The 24,597-nt window shown below is 32.3% G+C and overlaps 1 protein-coding gene across 2 annotated transcripts in view; it reads left to right on the top strand.

Annotated features, from left to right (window-relative positions):
• The first annotated feature begins 1,759 nt into the window (after positions 1-1,759).
• The window catches only part of LOC148301628 (phenoloxidase-activating factor 2-like), a 222,954-nt gene continuing 200,116 nt past the window's right edge, over positions 1,760-24,597 (top strand). For both annotated transcript variants that reach the window (XR_015838767.1, XM_088272944.1), the window contains exons 1-3: positions 1,760-1,894; positions 19,847-20,046; positions 23,163-23,277. Coding sequence is in view for 1 of the 2 variants with exons in the window: in XM_088272944.1 (XP_088129070.1) it covers positions 19,848-20,046; positions 23,163-23,277 (314 nt within the window). In the remaining variant the exon portion in view is untranslated. The remainder of the gene's footprint in view (positions 1,895-19,846; positions 20,047-23,162; positions 23,278-24,597) is intronic.

Here is a 24,597-nt window from a genome sequence, read left to right on the forward strand (position 1 = left end):
CAGTGTAATACAGTGCCCTGTGCACCATTGAGTGCAAACTAAAGTTAGTAATATATCCCATTGTCGGTAGATGGCAGTCAAAATACAAAATAATTTCATACAAAAACGAATTTGAGAAAATGGATCATGCGCCTAAGTTCAGGCAACACGCATAACAGGCCATTAGCAGAAATGTTGTTTTTTTAAACGCAGAAAACAATTTTTACGTATTTGAATTTATTTGCTTTAAACACCGTTTTTGTATTGAAAAAATACCCTTTTCTTCGAAATAAATATATCGCTCACTCCTTTCAAGAACGTCATAAATCAAAAAACTTGATTTTTCAGGAGAGCGTTTTTAAAGTTTAAAAATATAATATAATGTATTAAAAATAAATATCAAGCCACTTATGAAACTTTTTACTGTGCAACAGATCTTTTTAGGTAAAACCTGAAGATTTTTCTCCATTTGAAAAATATTTATAATATTTAAAAAAATTATTAAACAATACATTTTCTTCAAAATGCAAAAACAAAACTTTCTGCCCTGTAGCGGGTAAATATTAAGTTAAAAATATGCCTCTTTTGCTGGGATATAGTACATTTTCTGGGCATTCCGAAAACATGGACAACTGAAAATTGACGATTTTTGATTTATGACGTTCTTGAAAGGAGTGAGCGATATGGTTTTGAACGAAAAGATTTACTGAAAGGTAAGGAGTATAGTATTAGTGATTTTACACTGTAATATTTATTTACAAAATTTTGAGTGTGTCCAAATAACCCAATCAAACCCGGTATATGTGAAAAATACATCACAAACACCCAGACCAATTAAATATATAAATCTTTCTTGAATTTATTCTGCAATTGGCAGGAATCAAACCCGCGACACGAGTTTCGCAGTCGAGCGTCCACCCAACTACGCCACGGCGTCTGTCGAATAAATTTGAAATAATGAAAAAATGAATTGAAATATTGTAATAGAATTGGGAACGGAAGCGTTCACTAATTACTGGTGTGTAATTATGTATTTTTTAGTAATTATACTTCTAAGGTCACATTTGGGTTTATCAGCTTTTTATTTTCTTGGGTAAACAGAGTTTCTCAAACTGTGTGTGTGTTTGTGTATATATATATATATATATATATATATATATATATATATATATATATATATATGTATATATATATATATATATATATATATATATATATATATATATATATATATATATATACATATATATATATATATATATATATATATATATATATATATATATATATATATATATATATATATATACACCTGTATAAACAAAATAAAATTCGATGAACTGCGTCTCTTTGTTCTTTATTTTCACATACATTTATGAATATAATTTTAATACATAAATTCTTATAATAAATACACAAATTTGGAAGGAACAACATCTCTTCAGTCTGTTCACAGTTATTTTACCTGTAGTTTTTTTTTAATTTTGTGTACTGACAAACAAATCAATTTTTAAAATGTTCACATTTTTTCCTCCATTTTTTTTCAAATTATTAATACTGCCAAATAAATAATTAAAAAAACTAGAGGTAAAATTACTGTGAACAGACTGTAGTTCAAAAAACCATAGAACCTACCAGATACGAGTTATTGTTACAAGTACGGTACCTACACACCGTCTGACAGATGGACTCGCTTCACAGTTTGACATGCGCCGGTTGCAATGACACCAGTGACGTACCGTGGACACTTCTCTGTAGCAAATAAACTGGCTGGAGCCTCAATCTGTGGAGTGCGCAGTGCGGGCCGGTCGTGCGGAGAGACTTTCATATGTGCACACACATATATATACATATAAACTTAGTGTAAAATCTCACTGGTCTGACCGCTTCGTCGAAACTAGTAGAGGAATTCAAGGTAAGTCAATATTACGTTATTTGCCTGCTTGATGCCGTCCCAATGGCAGTTTCTTGAGCTGCAGTCACAGTTTCTTACGTTAAAGTTACTGTCTCTTACGCTTAAGTCACTGTTTCTTACGTTAAGTCATCGTTTCTTACGCTACAATCGTATTTCTTACGTTTAAGTCACTGTTTCTTACGCTAAAGTCACCGTTTTTTACACTACAATCGTATTTCTTACGCTGAAGTCTCTGTTTCTTACGCCACAATCGTATTTCTTACGTAAACTTTAGCGTAAGAAACAGTGACTTAAAAGTCACTATTTCTTACGCTCAAGTCACTGTTTCTTACGCTACGATCGTATTTCTTACGCTGAAGTCACTGTTTACGCTGAAGTCTCTGTTTCTTACGCTACAATCGTATTTCTTACGCTGAAGTCACTGTTTTTTAAACTACAATCGTATTTCTTACGCTTAAGTCACTGTTTCTTGCGCTAAAGTCACTGTTTCTTACACTATAATCGTATTTCTTACGCTCAAGTCACTGTTTCTTAAGCTACAATCGTATTACTTACGCTGAAGTCACTGTTTCTTACGCTAAAGCCACTGTTACAATTCTATTTCTTACGCTGAAGTCACTGTCGGACCCTCTTCTAGTGGAACGGAACTGTTGAGGACAGTCAGCAGTCTCTGTGAGCGGCTTCTCCTGAGGAGTGCAACGTGGTTTCCTCCCAGCAATGAGCAAATGCTGACAAGTTCCTGATTGGCCCACACTAGATTATCCCTCCTGTTCCCAACACAGATGCAAATAAAACAAATTTAATTAGCTAGAAGAAACAAAAATCCACTAAATTATCTATAAACCTTGTACATAATAAGCAAGGTAAATTATAAATGCAACGGATCTTTGTCAGAAGGGAGGAATATTTAATTTAACATACTCAACCTATAAAGGATTGTATTAGACTCGTGAAGTGTTTATAACACCCGATATAACCAATATTTTCATTCATCATTTTCATTTGGAAAATTCGCCTTCGAAAAAACGTCATTTTCGTAAGTTGGCAATGAATGACGTCGCAGAAACGATGGAGTTATTTTAATATTGGTAACATTGCTAAATTATTGGCGGCTCTATTTGTTGATGTCAATGGTCCACCCTCCCCTCATATTTGTATAACGCTAATGGTAGTGTAGTGGTAAACAAACAATCCACACTACTACTATTACAGCTCTATAAACCGTAGACAATAAACCATATGACGTCGTAAAACGTACGATGACGATTTGATGACGTATGCGAACGCACGTTTTTCGTTTGATTAAAATATGTAAAGTTTAAACCTTCATATCTCCCTTAGTTCCCTACAGATTTCAATAAGAATGCTACCGATGGTCTTGTGATCTTTCATATTAATTTACTAGCCCATAATCACACATCGTGATACTTATCCATTATTGTTTTAAATGCGATCTATGACCTTGTGAAATTGCGCAAATATTTGAGATAAATCACTCGAATACAAAACAAAACAAAATTTGTGTAATTTTAAAGTAAAACATTGCGTAAAGATGTACATAAAAGAAAAGTACGTAATAAAAAGTAGACAATGGCGTGCACAGAGAATGAATTAGATTATTTTAAAATGGAAATTGTATTTATTATTATTATCATTATTTTAAAACCCTTACCCGCTCCCGAATGGTGCATAGGGCACTGCATCATATAAACGCAGTGTTATCATAGTGAGCGATATATGGGAGTATTTCACTATCCTGACAATTTCAAGCCCCATAATGGCCCCGTAAAGGCGTTGGCCTGAAGAAGAGAAGAGTGACAGAAGAACTGACAAGTTTTTGAGACAGATGGACTATGAACTGTTTTTTCGTGGAATTTAAAACAAAGGCAACATGCCTGATAATAATATAATAAAACCCTTATCGGCATCCCAATGGTGCATAGGGCACTGCATCATATAAACGCAGTGTTGAATCTTGATCGTCCGCCTCCGTCGTGTAATGTTCAGCATGGTCGCCTACCGTTCTGGAGGTCCCGGGTTCGATTCCCAGGGGGGTTTAATATAAATATAAGTGATTTTTTCACTCTAATATTTATTCAATATTACACTGGACTGGTACCTGAAGTGGAGGGCTGATCACCTTTCCTTCATGTGTAATCGATCGAGATAACACTGCGTTTATATGAAGCAGTGCCCTATGCACCATTGGGGTGCGGTGAGGGATTTATTATTATCTTGATCGTTAAAACATGAAGGAAAGGTGATCAGCCGTCCGCTTCAGGTACCAGTCCAGCGTAATATTGAATAAGTATTACATTGAAAAAATCACCTATATTTATTTGACTCCCCTGGGAATCGAGCCCGTGACCTCCAGAACGGTAGCCGAGCGCGCTGAAGCTAGGTACTAGTTTAAAGTTAACATTTATTTTTGTACTCAAAACGGGACATTTACCGTTTTTTATGTATTAGTATATATATTCAATAAAACACGTTTTTTCATAGTTTTTATGTATTAATAAAAAGAAAAGATATGTCGATAAAGAAAATGAGAGGAATTAAAAGTATAAATTTGAAAAAATTATGTTTTTCAGGTTATCTAAAACGGGACGGTCCCGTTCAAAACGGAACATATCGCTCGCTCCTTTCAAGAACGTCATTAATCGAAAAAAACTTGATTTTTCAGGAGAACGTTTTTAAAGTTTAAAAATATAACACAATGTATTAAAAGTAAATATCAAGCCACTTATTGAACTTTTTACTGTGCAACAGATCTTTTTAGGTAAAACCTGAAGGTTTTTTCTCCATTTGAAAAATATTAAGTATATTTAAAAGAATAATCAAACAATACCTTTTCTTCAAAATGCAAAAATAATACTTTCTGCCCTGTAGCGGGTAAATATTAAGGATAAAATGGAATATTAAATAATATTCCATTTTCTGGAATTCCGAAAACATGCACTATTGAAAATTAACGATTTTTGATTTATGACGTTCTTGAAAGGAGTGAGCGATATGGCCACTTTATGCTAGTTGCGTTTTCATACGTTACTCGGATAAATGTCGGGTTGTGGTCCCGTGGTTAGTTTCGCGGACTTTTAAGTCAGAGGAGTTTCGCGGTTGGAACCCACTCTACCACAATTTGCTACCTATTTCTAATAAATGAGCCGCTTAGGCTCACAGAAATACTATGAAATTGAAATATTTGCATAAATAATAAAATTATTATTAATAATGCCTCCGTAGTGTAATGGTCAGCACGCTCGGGTACCGTTCTCGGGATCCCGGGCTCGATTCCCAGGGGAGGTCAAATAAATATAAGTGATTTTTTCACTCTAATATGTATTATTAATATTACCCTGAACTGGTACCTGAAGTGGAGGGCTGATCACCTTTCCTTCGTGTGTTAACGATCAAGATAACACTGTGTTTATATAATGCAGTGCCCTATGCACCATTGGGGTGTGAATAAGGGCTGTGAAATGATAAAAACACTTTTTTTTCTTTTTTTTCCTTTTTTTTTTTAATGTAAAAAAAATATTAAAAATAAAAAGCTGGGATAGGCACTGCTTTTATGCCTCTATGGAAGGCACGCCCCTGGAAACAGGTACCGATCGAGGACGTCTCTGCAGCGATGAGTCCTGGGATGTGTTCGCAATCGTGATTGGTTTTATTTTGCACAAACCCGTTTGCGCAAGCGCCTGTTCATAAAATTTTTATTCGAGTGTCGGATGTTTTAATATGCAAGATGTTAATTCCTAGAAATACGTTGAAAACGTTGGTGATTTCAAGAAGGCGAACGCACGTTTTTCGTTTTATAAAAATATCTAAAGTGTAAACCATGGGTGGCCAACATTTTCAGTAGCCGGGACAGATTTTAGAAATGAGATTTCCTACCGGGCCAATTTATTTTATTATTCAAAGCAAACAAGATGTATATTTATTTTTATATATATATATAAATATATATATATATATATATATATATATATATATATATATATATATATATATATATATATATATATATATATATATATATATATGTAAATATATATATATATATATACATATATATATACATATATATATATATATATATATATATATATATATATATATATATATATATATATATATATATATATATATATATATATATATATATACATATATATATATATATATACATATATATATTACATATATATATATATACATATATATATATATATATATATATATATATATATATATATATATATATATATATGTAGCCTCCGCCTCCGTAGTGTAATGGTCAGCACGCTCGGCTACCGTTCTGGAGGTCCCGGGTTCGATTCCCAAGGGAGGTAAAAAAAATATAAGTGATTTTTCACTGTAATATTTATTCAATATTACCCTGGACTGGTACCTGAAGGGGAGGGCTGATCACCCTTCCTTCATGTGTAAACGATCAAGATAACACTGCGTTTATATAACACAGTGCCCTATGCACCATTGGGGTGCGGATAAGGGTTTTATTATTATTATTATTATATAATTTCATGTAATTCATGAGTGAAAATTCTAGGCAAAAACACTACCCTAAAATCCCTGTTATTCAAAGCTTTTAAGCCTGAACAAAATACCTTCTATTAAAATTCAGTTGAATTTAATTTTCATTAATTTTTTCATTCAAACCCTTATCCGCACCCCGATGATGCATAGGGCACTGCATCATATAAACGGAGTGTTACATTAAGCGTTAACACATGATGGAAAGGTGATCAGCCCTTTGATTCAGGTACCGGCGCCTGTGTGTTAAACTTTTATTCGAGTGTCGGATGTTTTAATATTTAATGTGTGACTAACTAACTAACTAACCATCACGCCGCTTCCCCGCAGGGGTAGGCAGAGAGAATAGAACGCCACACCACTCTGTCCTTGCAAACATTCTTCGCCTCTTCCACGTTCATGCATCTCCTCATACATACCCGCCGATTGTTACGACTCCTGACCACTTTCAAGTATTTAATATGTGAATTCTTTAAAATACGTAAAAAACATTTGATGATTCTAAGAAGGCGTCGTTTTTATTCCATTCAATTAAAAAAAAATGGTTTACGATCGTTATAGGCTTTGTTAAGTGATCACACTTTACACACGTGTAACATTCACCAACTCTACCCTTATTGACAACCACACTACACAAAATTTTGAAACTTCTATATATAATGATCAAACCCGTAACTCGTAAACGCTTGAAAACACGATTTTCTATTTACTTTGGCTTTTAATAATTACACTTATCAATTTTTGTCCGCCTCCGTAGTGTAATGGTCAGCATGCTCGCCTACCGTTCTGGAGGTCCCGGGTTCGATTCCCAGGGGGGCTTAATAAATATAAGTGATTTTTTCACTCTAATATTTATTCAATATTGAAGAAGTGGAGGGCTGATCACCTTTCCTTCGTGTGTAATCGATCGAGATAACACTGCGTTTATATGAAGCAGTGCCCTATGCACCATTGGGGTGCGGTAAGGGATTTTTTATTTATTATTATATAATTACACTATTTAATTTATTTACAACGTATCGAGTGTGTCCAAATACTTGTTCACAAATCTGGATTATCTCGAATTATAGAAGTTATTTTTCATATTATTTTTTGACATCTCATCAAAGATGAAGAAGAATATGTACCAATTTTTCTAAATTGAATCACACCAATAGATGTCTCTAGTGAAGTTCTAGTGATTCAAGAACAATTTTTCTGAAGATTTTTTTTATATTATTTTTTTGTGTGTGATGTTTTGCATTAAAAAAAATATGAAAAAAATAAATCCCATTTTTTTAATGTCTTAACTATTTATTTATTTATTTATTTACAGCATTACTGCCTTTTAGTAGTCTGTATTGTTGATAGTACTGTATTGTTGATACTCCATTTTTATGAACAAGTATTTGGACACACTAAATATATTGCATATCAAAAATGTTGAACATTTCACCCCGTTTCCTTAATTTGAATATAAATCCATAGATAATATAGAACAATGCGTCAAATCGAATTCGAAAATTCAAAATAAAAGAAGCGAGCCCATAACGTTATTCGGTTGATGTGGTACCTAATTTAAAATGTTGCACATTCCACCCCGTTTCTTTATAAATCCATAGATAAAATAGAACAATGCGTCTAATCGAATTCGAAAATTCAAAATGAAAGAAGCGAGCCTATAACGTTATTCGGTTGATGTGGTACCTAATTTAAAATGTTACACATTCCACCCCATTTCTTTATAAATCCATAGATAAAATAGAACAATGTGTCAAATCGAATTCGAAAATTCAAAATAAACGAAGCGTCCTTGATTTAATTCGTTCCTCGTTCCAAATTCGAACGAAAATAATGACAGCGACGTCTATTTTCGGCCGATGCGGTACTTGAATACCAATTGAATTTGCAATGTTTGCACATCGCAATGTCACGTTATTTATTACACGTCAAAACGCCGATAATCCGGGCAAGGGTTAACACGGTAAACCGGTTTTCCGGCGCAGAGACATTCAACATGTATTTTTTACATGACATCGCCGATTTTAGACTCGATGTATCCTTGTCAGACGGGAGAAAAATAAAATCAATTTTGGATGATTTATATAGCGCCATTTTCGTAAAAAAACTACCTCAATGGCGCTTATACAGGTGTGGGTTATGATATGAAAATGATAATGAGAGAAAATTAAAAAATATATATTAATGAAAAACGTCGTCATTCGATATTGGGATAGTGAGAGAAATATCTCATTTCTAAAATATATATATATATATATATATATATATATATATATATATATATATATATATATATATATATATATATATATATATATATATATATATATATATATATATATATATATATATATATATATATATATATATATATATATATATATATATATATATATATATATATATATATATATATATATATATATATATATATATATATATATATATATATATATATATATATATATATATATAATAAAAACCAGGCCTCCGCTTCAGGTACCAGTCCATGGTAGTATTGAATAATTATTACAGTGAATAAATCACTTATATTTATTTTACCCTCCTTGGGAATCAAACCCGGGACCTCCAGAATGGTAGCCGAGCGTGCTGACCATTACACTACGGAGGCGGACATATATATACATATATATAAATATATATATATATATATATATATATATATATATATATATATATATATATATATATATATATATATATATATATATATATATATATATATATATATATATATATATATATATATATATATATATATATATATATATATATATATATATATATATATATATATATATTTATATATATATACATATATATCTATACATATATATATATATATACATATACATATATATATATATATATATATATATATATATATATATATATATATATATATGTGTGTGTGTATAATATATATATAGTTCATATAAGGTCACAAGTATCTTATCTCGAACGTGTATACTGGTTTTTCCAAAAGATCATATTAGCCATCAGATGTGGAATTTCTGTACCAATATCCCGATAAATTAATATTTACAAACATTGTAACCTTCAAAATATCGGGATTTCCCGAGCACAGGTCATAACAGCAAAATTGAAACATATGCGGGTCTAAAACCTGAAAAGTTTTTCTCCATTTGAAAAACATTAAGTATATTTAAAAAAATAATTAAACAATACCTTTTCTTCAAAATGTAAAAACAACACTTTCTGCCCTGTAGCGGGTAAATATTAAGTTAAAAATATGCCTCTTTCGCTGGGATATAGTACATTTTCTGGGCATTCCGAAAACATGCACAACTGAAAATTGACGATTTTTTATTCAAGTCGTTCTTGAAAGGAGTGAGCGATATATGGTACGTCGTATAATTTTTCGTAATATCATAAAACTAGTCGGGTAAAACAACAAACCTCTACCGAACCCTTGGGGTTCCATCAAACCAAGGTCAACTCTCCCTCCCCGGTGTTGTGTGCCTAGTACACATTGCTTCTAATAACCATAATATCTCTATAAATACAGTAAATACAAGGCTAAGATTTGAGGTATTCCTCCATAACATATTTACGCATTCATTTAAACAAATAATATTAATAACAGTCACAATTTATCGGGTACATCGGAGGTATTATATATATAAACAGCGCGTGAAGAGTGTGCGGGAACCGCGACACTATATTCGCATCTCACCCTTGCATACTTGCACTGTGCAAGGGTGAGGAGCTCAAAGCTCAATGTTCTCTGGCTAGCGGCAGTAGCTCTCGGGCTTCCGACAACAGTGGACCTATGCTTGTACCGTGAGCGTTGTCAGATGGTTTTTCAATGTTTTCAGCAAATAAATCCAAATTATTATAATTTTTAACTTTATTTATAATCGATTAAGGGGACTAGCTATGAATGTCCGTATTTTTCCGATTTAAAATCGCTAATTTTTTTTTTGTGCAGTGACTACCCAACACCGGGAGGCGCGTTTTTATTTTAGCGCCGGAAGGGAAAGGTTTACTTTAAAAAACCACTGTTTTAATGCATTGTTCGCCTCTGTAGTGTGATGGTCAGCACGCTCAGCTACCGTTCTGGAGGTCCCGGGTTCGATTCCCAAGGGGGGTAAAATAAATAAAAGTGATTTTTCACTGTCATATTTATTCTATATTACCCTGGACTGGTACCTGAAGCGGAGGGCTGATCACCTTTCTTTCATGTGTAAACGATCAAGATAACACTGCGTTTATATGACGCAGTGCCCTATGCACCATTGGGGTGCGGATAAGGGTTTTATTATTATTATATTATTTAATGCATTAGGGTTGTAGAGAATACCAAAAAGTAGAGATAGGACCGGTCGGAGCGAGGCCATTACGGTTCGGGTCGTCTTTGGATCACTCCGAATGAGGCATTGACATTCTGTCGAACCGGTTCTGAATAATAATACAATTAAAAGTCCATTTCGATTTCGAGCGCATTGTTATCTGGTCCCAAAATGTATTATTTTTGTATTGAAACGCGCGCAATTACAGCGAATGTCATTATTTGCCAACTGTTGGCTTTTAATGACTTCAAATTAGGTCAATTTTTGACATTGTAACAAATCAAGTGTATATATATATATATATATATATATATATATATATATATATATATATATATATATATATATATATATATATATATATATATATATATATATATATATATATATATATATATATATATATATATATATATATATATATATATGTATAAATATTTTAATATTATTTTTGCATATCTCATTAAAGATGAAGAAGATTATGGAAGTCTGGGCATTTACGGGGCTGACGACCGTCATGGGCTGGTTTAAGTGATCACTTTATACACGTGTAATTTTCAGCAATTCTACCCATTATTGACAACCACACTACTCAAATTCTCGGAAGTTCTATATTTATATATATATGAACCAATTTTGAAACAATGTTCTTGAATCACTAGAACTTCACTAGAGACATCTATTGGTGAGATGTAATGAAGCTTTTTATTTAGCAGAAACTCTTTTTTTTATATTAGACTTTTGGCGTTAACTGATACCCCCTTCCTGCAATTGGTCCGTTATATCGAGGTTTTACTGTAATTAATAAAACTAATAATTTGACCTACCTAGCAGCAACATAGCTCTCCAGCCAGCCACCTTACATATATCGCTCACTCCTTTCAAGAACGTCATAATAAAAAATCATCAATTTTCAGTTGTGCGTGTTTTCGGAATGCTCAGAAAATGTACTATATCCCAGCAAAAGCGGCATATTTTTAACTTAATATTTACCCGCTACAGGGCAGAAAGGTTTGTTTTTGCATTTTGAAGATAAGGTATTGTTTAATTATTCTTTTAAATGTACTAAATATTTTTCAAATGGAGATAAAATATTCAAGTTTTACCTAAAAAGATCTGTTGCACAGTAAAAAGTTCAATAAATGGCTTGATATTTATTTTTAATACATTGTATTATATGTTTTAACTTGAAAAACGATCTCCTGAAAAATCAAGTTTTTTTATATATGACATTGTTGATAGGAGTGAGCGATATATGAACCAATTTTGAAACATTGTTCTTGAATCACCAGAACTTCACTAGAGACATCTATTGGTGAGATGAACTGTTTGCTAAAGTCAAGAATTTGCCCAGACGTTCATATTTTTCTACACCTATATCAAAATGATTTAGGTGTAGAAAAATATGAAATTTTGTCCGCCTCCGTAGTGTAATGGTCAGCACGCTCGGCTACCATTCTGGAGGTCCCGGGTTCGATTCCCAAGGGGGGTAAAAATAAATATAAGTGATTTTTTCACTGTAATATTTATTCAATATTACCATGGACTGGTACCTGAAGCGGAGGGCTGATCACCTTTCCTTGATAAATAAAACGATCATGATAACACTGCGTTTATAAGACACAGTGCCCTATGCACCATTGGGGTGCGGATAAGGGTTTTATTATATTATTATTATAATATTGAAATGATAAAATTCTTCATTTAGTTTTTTCTTTGTTTTTACATCTCAACATAGATGAAGAAGAATATGGAAATATATGATTTAAACGTACAGGAATGGCACCAATATTGTGTATTCATATAACTGTTTATTTAAATCCGTGACAGAACATACCAAGAGGTCGAGTAGATAACAGGTTTGGTGTTTTTTTTATGTTTTCCTTCGAGTTTTTTCTGTAAAATATCATTTCAAAGATGGCGGCCCGTTGGCGTGAAGCTACAGGGTCTATTCGCAAATTCGGGATGCAGTTTTGAATTCTGGGATTCTGATGACGTCGTCTTTTGACTCATTTCTGTAAGCAGTGGTGCATAGGGTACTGAACCGTATATGTAGAAGCGGTGTTGCCTTGGTCGTTAAATACATGAAGGAAAGGTGATACTATACATAGTTCTGGGTATTTATATATATATATATATATATATATATATATATATATATATATATATATATATATATATATATATATATATATATATATATATATATATATATATATATATATATATATATATATATATATATATATATATATATATATATATATATATATATATAGATAGATGCCTCAATGGTGCATAGGGCACTGCATCACATATACACAGTGTTATCTTGATCGTTAGCACACGAAGGAAAGGTGATCAGCTCTCCGCTTCAGGCACCAGTCCAGGGTAATATTGAATAAATATTGGAGTGAAAAAATCACTTATATTTATTTGACCTGGGAATCGAACCCGGGACCTCCAGAACATAAATAAGGAAACAGGAAAATAAATCAAATGTAAAGCTCGCATTTGTGGCGTGTATAATTTTATTATACTTATAGAAAAAATACTAAGAATTTAAAAAAAACAACGACGTCTAGAAGCTCGCTGTCCGCCATGAGCTGCAGTCAGTATTGCATGTGGTAGCGTTAGGTTCAACAGATGGCAATGCCATTGCGGTAAAATGATATGTTTTTGTATTATTTTTTGACATCTCATCAAAGATGAAGAAGAATATGGAAGTCTGGGTATTTACGCGGCTGACGACCGTCATAGACTGGTTTAAGTTATCACTTTACACACGTGTAACGTTCACCAATTCTACACATTATTGACAACCACACTACTCAAATTCTTGGAAGTCCTATATATATATATATATAAATATATATATATATATATATATATATATATATATATATATATATATATATATATATATATATATATATATATATATATATATATATATATATATATATATATATATATATATATATATATATATATATATATATATATATATATATATATATATATATATATATATATATATATATATATATGAACCAATTCAGAAACATTGTTCTTGAATCACTAGAACTTCACTAGAGACATCTATTGGTGAGATATAAAGAAGCTTTTTATTGAGCATAAATAATGTTAAAATTATCTTATTTATTGTAGCTGCAGACAGTTGGTAGAATTCCATAATGAATCGTTGGGTAATATATCCAAAATTAAACAAGGTTTATTGGATTGAATTCTACATTTATTTATGTATATGTTACGTATATGTTAATATAGTGTTTGATAATGTCTTAAGAAGACGAAACGCGTCACGTATTAACATATCGCAGTCGTACAGGAGAAATTGACCAACTAACAAAAGGTAAAATGTTCAGGAGGGCCATTTAAGTCACTTTTGCTTGGCAGCAAAATACACATGAATGCAGTTAGTCATTTTTACCAAGTCAATATATTATACTTACAAGTTTAAAATCCTTTGGGATTTTTTCAGGGCAATATTAAGCTAGTAAGATATCAAATAGTCAATGATCAGGTTTTTTAAAAAATGCACTTGGTTACTTTCTCCTGTATGACTACGATATACATAAAAAAATGTAGAATTCAATCCAATAAACCTTGTTTAATTTTGGATATATTACCCAAGAATGAAAATTTACTCTTGTAATTGGAGATTATTGGAGATGTCCGCCTCCGTAGTGTAATGGTCAGCACGCTCGGCTACCGTTCTGGAGGTCCCGGGCTCGATTCCCAGGGGGGGTCAAATAAATATTACTGAATTTTTCATCGAAACATTTATTCAATATTACCCTGAAGCGGAGGGCTGATCACCTTTCCTTCATGTGTAAACGATCAAGATAACACTGTGTTTATATGACGCAGTGCCCTATGCACCATTGGGGTGTGGAGAAGGGTTTTATTTATTTTTTATTAATTGAAATACGATTGTAGCGTAAGAAACAGAGACTTAAGCGTAAGAAATACGATTGTAGTGTAAAAAAACGGTGACTTTAGCGTAAGAAACAGTGACTTAAACGTAAGAAATACATATAATATGAAAATGACTCCTGTAATTGGAGATAATCCAGATTTGTGAACAAGTATTTGGACACACTCAAAATGTTGTATATGTTTTTAGTTTATTTTTTATTTCAATTAACATAACTAGGGTCATAAAATACCCCTTTTTGGAACAAGTGTATTTTGTAGACAGTTTGGGCTAGGAAGGTTTAATTTAGAGTCATATCGCGTGTTGTCCTCGCTATATCCTGTCGAAATCGTCTTCTGTGTCGAATCGTCAACGTCCTTACAATGCCATATTGACAATGTCCTTTCTACAATATCACTCGGGAGGAATATGTAATTTAACATACTCAACCTATAAAGGATTGTATTAGACTCGTGAAGTGTTTATAACACCCGATATAACCAATATTTTCATTCATCATTTTCTTTTGCAAAATTTGCCTTCGTAAAAACGTTGTTTCGTAAGTTGGCAATGAATGACGTCACAGAAACGATGGAGTTATTTTAATATTGGTAAACGCCATACAGTCTATGTCCTTTCTACAATATCAATCGGGAGGAATACCTAATTTAACACACTCAATCTATAAAGGATTGTGTACGGCTCGTTTTGTGTTTATAACAGCCGAAATAATCTATATTTTTATTCATAATTTTCTTTTGGTAAATTCACCTTCGTAAAAACGTTGTTTTCGTAAGTTGGTAATGAATGACGTCACAGAAACGATGGAATTATTTATATATTGGTAACATTGTCAAATTATTGCCTATTAAATTCATTTAATCATAATATTACAGGAAATTCGAAGTGTCCCTAATAATTTGGGCACCCACTGTATATTTATATGTATATATATATATATATATATATATATATATATATATATATATATATATATATATATATATATATATATATATATATATATATATGTAATAAAATAACTAGGTACCTACCTATACATTTTATTAAGTACTTACAAAAAGTACCTACATAAAACAGTTCAACCACCAGATGCCGCATGCGTCGCTCAGGAGAAAACAAAAGACTTACGATAATATTATTAACTGTCAGAATAAGATAGATAGATAGATAGATAGATATAAAAATTATTATAAAGATTAATTAAGAATAAACTTTTATTGTCGTTTCTTTAATTACAAAGCAACACATTGTTTATTTTATTATTATACACCCACTTTACATATTATTTACACTTAATTTTCAAAAGGAAAATATTACCACGTTATAAAACGACAATTTTGTTAATTGGAAATGGATGATGAAACATTAGATGTATTAAAACAATTACTACAATATGTTCGGAGTGAGAGAGAAAAATTAGAAGATGATCAAAGAAAACGATTAGAAGATAATCAAAGAAGACGTGGAAATCTAAGAACTAGTGATAAAATTAAAGATAAAAGTCCATGTAAGATTTGTGAAAATTTAAATAAGGGAACTCGATATCACTCTGAAGCAACGTGCTGGTTTAAAACAAAAGAGGATGATAAGATTAATAATAAAAATGAAGATTTACAAATTACACAGAAACAGTGCTTGAAGAATGAAAATAAAAATAATGTGGAAAAAATTTCTACAAAATATAAAATAAAATATACCCCAGAAAAGAAAAATTTCGAAGCAGATTGTATGAGCAGGAATCCAGTATTAGAATCGAAGGAAAATGCAGATGAACAATTAAAAGTTGTAAATTTGGTTAAATTACAAGATAATTTAAAAGATCAGAATAAAAATAAAGACATACAAATAACACAGAAACAGTGCTTGAAAAATGAAAATAAAAATAAAGTAGAAAAAACTTCTACGAAAGATAAAATAAAATATTCTCCAGGAAAGAAGAATTTAGAAGTAGATTGTCCAAGCAGGAATTCAGTATTAAACTCGAATGAAAATGCAGATGAACAATTAAAAGTTGTAAATTTAGTTAAATTAGAAGATAATTTAAGAGATCAGAATAAAAATGAAGGAATTCAAAAGAAAAAAACAAATGGATTGAAAAAAAACTGTGTCTACTTTAAAAGGGTCAAGAAAAAAAAAAAAAGAAAGAAAAAAAAAAGAACGAAAAAAAAAAAAAACTTTATTATATCACTAAACTTATACAAGAAGATGATCCGGAGGACGAGTGAAAATTTTACTATGAATTTTCATCCCCAAGGGGGGAGATGTAATAAAATAACTAGGTACCTACCTATACATTTTATTAAGTACTTACAAAAAGTACCTACATAAAACAGTTCAACCACCAGATGCCGCATGCGTCGCTCAGGAGAAAACAAAAGACTTACGATAATATTATTAACTGTCAGAATAAGATAGATAGATAGATAGATAGATATAAAAATTATTATAAAGATTAATTAAGAATAAACTTTTATTGTCGTTTCTTTAATTACAAAGCAACACATTGTTTATTTTATTATTATACACCCACTTTACATATTATTTACACTTAATTTTCAAAAGGAAAATATTACCACGTTATATATATATATATATATATATATATATATATATATATATATATATATATATATATATATATATATATATATATATATATATATATATATATATATATATATATATATATATATATATATATATATATATATATATATATATATATATATATATATATATGTAAACAGATCACATCAGCCGGTATTCTCCCAACCGGTTTAACTGGTTGACGTTATGCTAAGTTATGCAAAAAGCTACCAGAGATTCACAATGTTTTAAATGCGACCAAACCTCCGGTCACACACACCAAAATTGCCCATTTAAAAAACTCAACACAGACGAAGAAATTCGAGTACCTACAGGGCTTATGACCTGTCAATGACCTTTACAAATATTGTCAATAAAATAACCAGTACAAACAGGTTTAATAAAATTTAAAATGTTGTATTCAGCATTCTCCCGGTATGTAAAAATAATTCGGGGATATTACATATATTTCATGAAGGCCTCTGGTAACTTACTAATTTCACCCAAAGATGTCACAGGCAAAGTTATTAGAAAAATACACCAATTGTGGCATTTTGCGGAAGGCTGGTCACCTTTCCTTCATGCTTTAACGAACAGATTAACACTGTGTTTATATGATGCAGTGCCCTATGCACCATATGAGAATGAGGGTTTGAAGTAGCATTTATACAGCTTCCGAAAATTAAAGTAGTGTGGTCGTCAATCGTGCGTAGAAAAGTGAATGATTAACAGTGCGTAAAGTGATCACTTAAACCAGACAATGCCAAATATATTAATAATTATTATTTATTATTAACAAAACTTTGAGTGTGTCCGAATCATCTATGACTCTAATTAACCTTTTTTAAATACTTTAAGTTTGTTGAAAGCGACTCTTATTGTCCGGTTTTTTTATTCAATTCACAATACTTTGAGTGTGCCCAAATCTTGTGCCCAAAGTGACTCTTATAGACCGTTTTTTTATTCAGAGTACTTTGAGTGTGCCCAAAGTGACTCTTATACCATTTTTTTATTCGAAGTATTTTGAATGTACCAAACATTGAGCCCAAAGTGACTCATAAAGACCGTTTTTTTATTCACAATTATTAAGTGCGTCAAAATTTTGTGATTTAAATGATAACTAAACCAGCCAATTGGCGGTCGTAAGACCTGTAAATGCCCAGATATCTGTATTCCCTTCTCCGTATAAACAAATATAAAATTATGTAGTTACGACTTGATGTTTTTATTTTTATCCGTCATACTGTTCCATCATTTTTAAGTAAATGTTTATAGCAAAAAGTCAGATAAAAAGGCCATACGTGTCACACGCTGAGATAATTATATGTACAATGATTCTGAATATCAAATATGTCAAAAAAATATATATTCTGTTTATGTGTATGTTGTAATTTAATGGAAACCTGCAACGATTTGCTTACTTCAAACTCTGCAAACGATTTTCTAACTTCAAACTCTGCAAACGATTTTCTAACATCAAACTCTGCAAACGATTTTTTTAACTTCAAACTCTGCAGACGATTCATAGACTTCAAATCCTGCAAACGATTCTTAAACTTTGAACCCTGCAAACGATTTTCTAACCTGAAACTCTGCAAACGATTTTCTAACTTCAAACTCTGCAAACGATTTTCCGACTTCAAATCTTGCAAACGATTCTTAAACTTTGAACCCTGCAAACGATTTTCTAACCTGAAACTCTGCAAACGATTTTCTAACTTCAAACTCTGCAAACGATTTTCCGACTTCAAATCTTGCAAACGATTCTTAAACTTTGAACCCTGCAAACGATTTTCTAACCTGAAACTCTGCAAACAATTTTCTAACTTCAAACTCTGCAAACGATTTTCTGACTTCAAACTCTGCAAACGATTTTCCGACTTCAAATCTTGCAAACGATTCTTAATCTTTGAACCCTGCAAACGATTTTCTAACCTGAAACTCTGCAAACGATTTTTTAACTTCAAACTCTGCAAACGATTTTCTAACTTCAAACTCTGCAGACGATTCATAGACTTCAAATCCTGCAAACGATTCTTAAACTTTGAACCCTGCAAACGATTTTCTAACCTGAAACTCTGCAAACGATTTTCTAACTTCAAATTCTGCAAACGATTTTTTAACTTCAAACTCTGCAGACGATTCATAGACTTCAAATCCTGCAAACGATTCTTAATCTTTGAATCCTGCAAATGAGTTGCTAACTTTAAATATTCCAAGCGATTTATTAACTTCAAACACTGCAAACGATTCTTAAACTTCGAACACTGCAAACGTATTGATAACTTCGATCCCTGCAAAAATCTGCTGTGTTAACTTGAAACTTCGTGAATGATTTATTATCTCATATCATTGTCTTCACAATGTACCAATTTACTGTGTTTAAGTGAAACACTGAATGATTTGTCAACTCATACCATTGTCTTCACAATACAGCAATCATTTGCTATGTTTACTCGTATCACTGTGAATGTTTTGCCAACTCACTGGCTAATAATTCATCCGGCCTTCCAGAATGCTCCGAGCCCTGCTAGTCATCTCCCTGGCGGGCGTCTGCCTGGCGCAGGGGGACCTGGACTCCCTGATCGCCGGGGTCTTCGACATCCCCACGGCGGCGCCCGACCTCACCCCCGGCAACCTGAAGCCCCCCGGGAACACCAACCCGGCCCCCGGGGCGGGCCCCGCCAACGTGGGCGACACCGGCGTGGACCCCGGTGAGTTCAAACTTATTTACAGCATATTTATTGTAACTGCAGACAGTCGGTAGAATTCCATATTGAATTGTTGGGTAATATATCCAAAATTCTTTTTCTTCTAACCCTTATCCGCACCCAATGGTGCATAGGGCACTGCATTGTAGCGACGCAGTGTTATCTTGATCGTAAATTGCATAAAGGCAAGGTGATCAGCCCTGCGCTTCTTGTACCAGTCCAGGGTGATATTAAATAAATATGAGAGTGAAAATCGGCCATATTTATTTTGACCCTCCTGGGAATCGAACCCGGGACCTCCAGTACGGTAGTCGAACGCGCTGACCACTGCGCTACGGAGGTGGACAAATCCAAAATTAAACAAGGTTTATTGACATCATTTTGAGTGTGTCCAAATGCTTGTTCACAAAATCTGGATTATCTCCGATTACAGGAGTTTTTTTCACATTATTTTTTTACATCACTTAAACCAGCCTATGACGGTCGTCAACCCCGTAAATGCCCAGACTTCTATATTCTTCTTCATCTTTGATGAGATGTCAAAAAATAAGGTTTATTGGATTTTTTTTTCTTTATTTTAAATTCTTTTGCATTACATAGCATAAATTCAAATACAAAAAATATTAATAAAGAATAAAAATTAATACGGGTAATAAGGGTATAGGTATTATAAGTAGAACTTGAATAATATAATATAATAGTATAATATAATAGTGTTAATATAAAATACAAAAAAAACTCGAGTCTCAGAACACAATTTTTTTTCATTTTAATAAAATTAAAAACTTAATAACATAAAAAATATGAAAAAGTATTGAATTCTTCATTTATTTATGTATATGTTAATTATGTGTATGTTAATTAATACATGACGCGTTTTATAAAAACATTATCAAATACTCAATGTACTCAAACAGTGTTTGATAATGTCTTAACAAGAGGAAACGCGTCACGTTTTAACATATACATAAATAAATGTAGAATTCAATCCAACAAACCTTGTTTTATTTTGGATATATTACCCGACAATTATTCACAACACTTTTTTTGACATCCCAAGAGTGCAACAGGTCTGCCAGGAAGCCTAGATGCTTCAGTATTAGCTCCGGGAATGCGGGATTATTTTGCACACTGGGAAACGCCTGAAAACGTATTTTTTAACCAGCTTACATATATTTTGTCCAGTTCATAATATTTTGTGTTTTTTTTTAATTTTTAATTTTAAATTCTTTTGCATTACATAGCATAAATTCAAATACAAAAAAAATTAATAAGAATAAAAATTAATACAAAAAAAATCCCACAAAGGCATGGCCTGTGTGTGGGTATACAATATAATTTAGTCATAGTACAGGGTATAAGGGTATAGGTTTCTAAGTAGAATTAGTCAATACGAAATAACAAAAAACTTAATATAAAATACAAAAAAATTCTCAGAAAACAATTTTTTTTTTAAATAAAATTAAATACTTAAAAACATAAAAAGATGAAAAGTTAAAAAAAGTAAGAAGCTAGCGTTCATGTGCTAAAAGAAATAATAATAAACCCTTGTGTACCCAATGGTGCATAGGGCACTGCGTCATATAAACGCAGTGTTATATTGATCGTTTAAACATGAAGGAAAGGTGATCAGCCCTCCGCTTCAGGTACCAGTCCAGGGTAATATTGAATAAATATTATAATAATAATAAAACCCTTATCCGCACCCCAATGGTGCATAGGGCACTGCGTCATATAAACGCAGTGTTATCTTGATCGTTTAAACATGAAGGAAAGGTGATCAGCCCTCCGCTTCAGGTACCAGTCCAGGGTAATATTGAATAAATATTACAGTGAAAAAATCACTTATATTTATTTAACCCCCCCTGGGAATCGAACCCGGATCCTCCAGAACGGTAGCCGAGCGTGCTGACCATTACACTACGGAGGCGGACATTATTAGTTATTAGGTATTAGTATTTGTTTTGGTTATTTAAAAAAAATTCTTTTTTATTATTTGTGTTCCAGTCTTGTTAACCTTAATCCCATGTCCCAAAATGAGAAATGGAAATTACTCATCGAGAATATTATATGTATGACTTATGTATGTAATATGTTTTCAATTAAATAAATAAATAAACAAATTTTCACAGACTCCTTGAATCGTTTTGATATCCAGCAAAAGCGGCATATTTTTAACTTAATATTTACCCGCTACAGGGCGGAAAGTGTTGCTTTTGCATTTTGAAGAAAAGGTACTGTTTAATTATAATATTTATTTTGTTTATTTTTAAATAATCTAAATACCAATACGTTGTTCGCTTCCGTGGTGTAATGGTCAGCGTGTTTAGCTACCGGCTGGAGGTCCCGGGTTCGATTCCCAGGGGGGGTTGAAAATAAATATTAGTGTTTTTACACTGTAATATTCATTTAATATTACCCTGGACTGGTTCCTGAAGCGCAAGAGTGATCACCTTGCCTTCATGTAAGTAATGATCAACATAACATTGCGTCAATTCGATGCAGTGCCCTATGCACCATCGGGTGCGGATAAGGGATATAAGTAAGAATACTAAATATTTTTCGAATGGAGAAAAAAACATTCCAAAAACAATAAGGTTTTCCTAAAAAGTTCTGTTGCACAGTAAAAAGTTCAAAAAGTGGCTTGATATTTATTTGTAATACATTACATTATATTTTTAAACTTTAAAAACGATCTCCTGAAAAATCAAGTTTTTTTTATTTATTACGTTCTTGAAAGGAGTGAGCGATATATACAGTATCTAATATAAAAATACACTAATGAATACACTAATAGAGAAACAAAAAGTCTTATAACATAAAATAATAATAAAATAACAAATAGTAAGCACTGGTCAATACACGTCTCCTTCACACACCATCAGCGAGCAGCGAGAGAGAGTGAAACACAACGTTTACATTTATCCATTATAACATGGAGAAGAAATGCTGAGAAAGTACACACTTCAAGGTGGATAACGATATATTAAATAAATCTACACTTTCAAAAGCATTGGCTAACATGTGAAGCCGCGCAATGGGAACAAGTTTTTTTTATATATGACGTTGTTGAAAGGAGTGAGCCATGTGTATTATTGATTTATTGATGTTTTTTGTAGCTCCCTTGGAAAAGTGCAAGACTGAACAAGGCCAAGATGGCGTGTGTGTCCAGTACTACCTCTGCAACGCCAACAATTCCGTCATATCAGACGGAGTCAACATTATAGACATCAGGTATGCACAGCGCATTTGTAGGACACTCAGTAACATAGAGTATCACTAGTATAGTGACTCGGGCAGGTCCCAAACAGACAGTGGACCTTTCAAGCCGTCAAGTTGGCAACAGTGACGTAGCAGACGCTATAAAATATGAGAAATTACGGTATTAAGCTTGACTCTACTTGAGTTTCACCAGAGTATGCTCGGCTACAACAGTTCTGAGACTAGAAGGAATATGTATTTGATGAGGCATTTCTATCCATTGTTGCCCGGTATGATGGATAATCCTGAAACTATCCGGAGCATCGGTCTGTATGTTCCCGATAGTTAGCTAAGGACAGCGTGGGCATAGATAGTTTCCCATTCCTATATACAGGAGCAACCTGCCGATGGTTATGCCTGTAGGAAGATGTGCTGAACAATACCTGTTCCATGTGCCTGAGGGGGTATTCCCATAAGGGATTCTTCTGCATCTTTAGCGAGTCTTTTTACTTATTTTTTAATATGTACGCCTTAAATGTAAGTTTGTCAAGTATATGTTAATTATTCATAGTGGGATATATATATATATATATATATATATATATATATATATATATATATATATATATATATATATATATATATATATATATATATATATATATATATATATATATATATATATATATATATATATATAAATATATATATATATATATATATATATGTGTGTGTGTGTGTGTGTGTGTGTAAATTGATTTTTAATTGATTCACAGGTCAGCAATTATTGTCAACACAACGACAAGGTCAGGTCATCTAGCTCGCAGTACACTTTCAGTGTTTTACCTTCAAATTACACTGATTTTGTTTTGTTTTGTTTTTGAGAGATTTATCACAAATAATTGCACAAAGTAACAGAGTTCTTACATTAGATTTTCATCATCCTAAAAGTGTAATTAGTGAGTGATTTGTTTATTTAATCACCCGATTGGGACAAGTCTTCCTCTGCTCCTATTTCCATCTACGTTCGCCTCATAAATTTGTTTTGCTGTTCTTTCTTTCAATCATTGGTTCCACATGCCCAAACTATCCCAATCTGCCTTCCTTAGTTTGCTGGATAGTGGTCATCTCAGCCTTGCACCCTTTCCTTATATCACCATTGGAACATCTACCATACATGGTCTTGCCGCACTGAGTGATGGCATCCCGACTGCATCTCATCCTACCCAAACCATCCCAAGCCGCCTTCCTTAGTTTGCTGGATAGTGCTCATCTCAGCCTTGCACCCTTTCCTTATATCACCATTGGAACATCTACCATACATGGTCTTGCCGCACTGAGAGATGGCATCCC

The sequence above is a fragment of the Brachycentrus maculatus genome, unplaced genomic scaffold (assembly GCF_059751285.1).
Source record: "Brachycentrus maculatus isolate JH-2025_06_01 unplaced genomic scaffold, ASM5975128v1 h1tg000534l, whole genome shotgun sequence".
Taxonomy (NCBI): domain Eukaryota; kingdom Metazoa; phylum Arthropoda; class Insecta; order Trichoptera; family Brachycentridae; genus Brachycentrus; species Brachycentrus maculatus.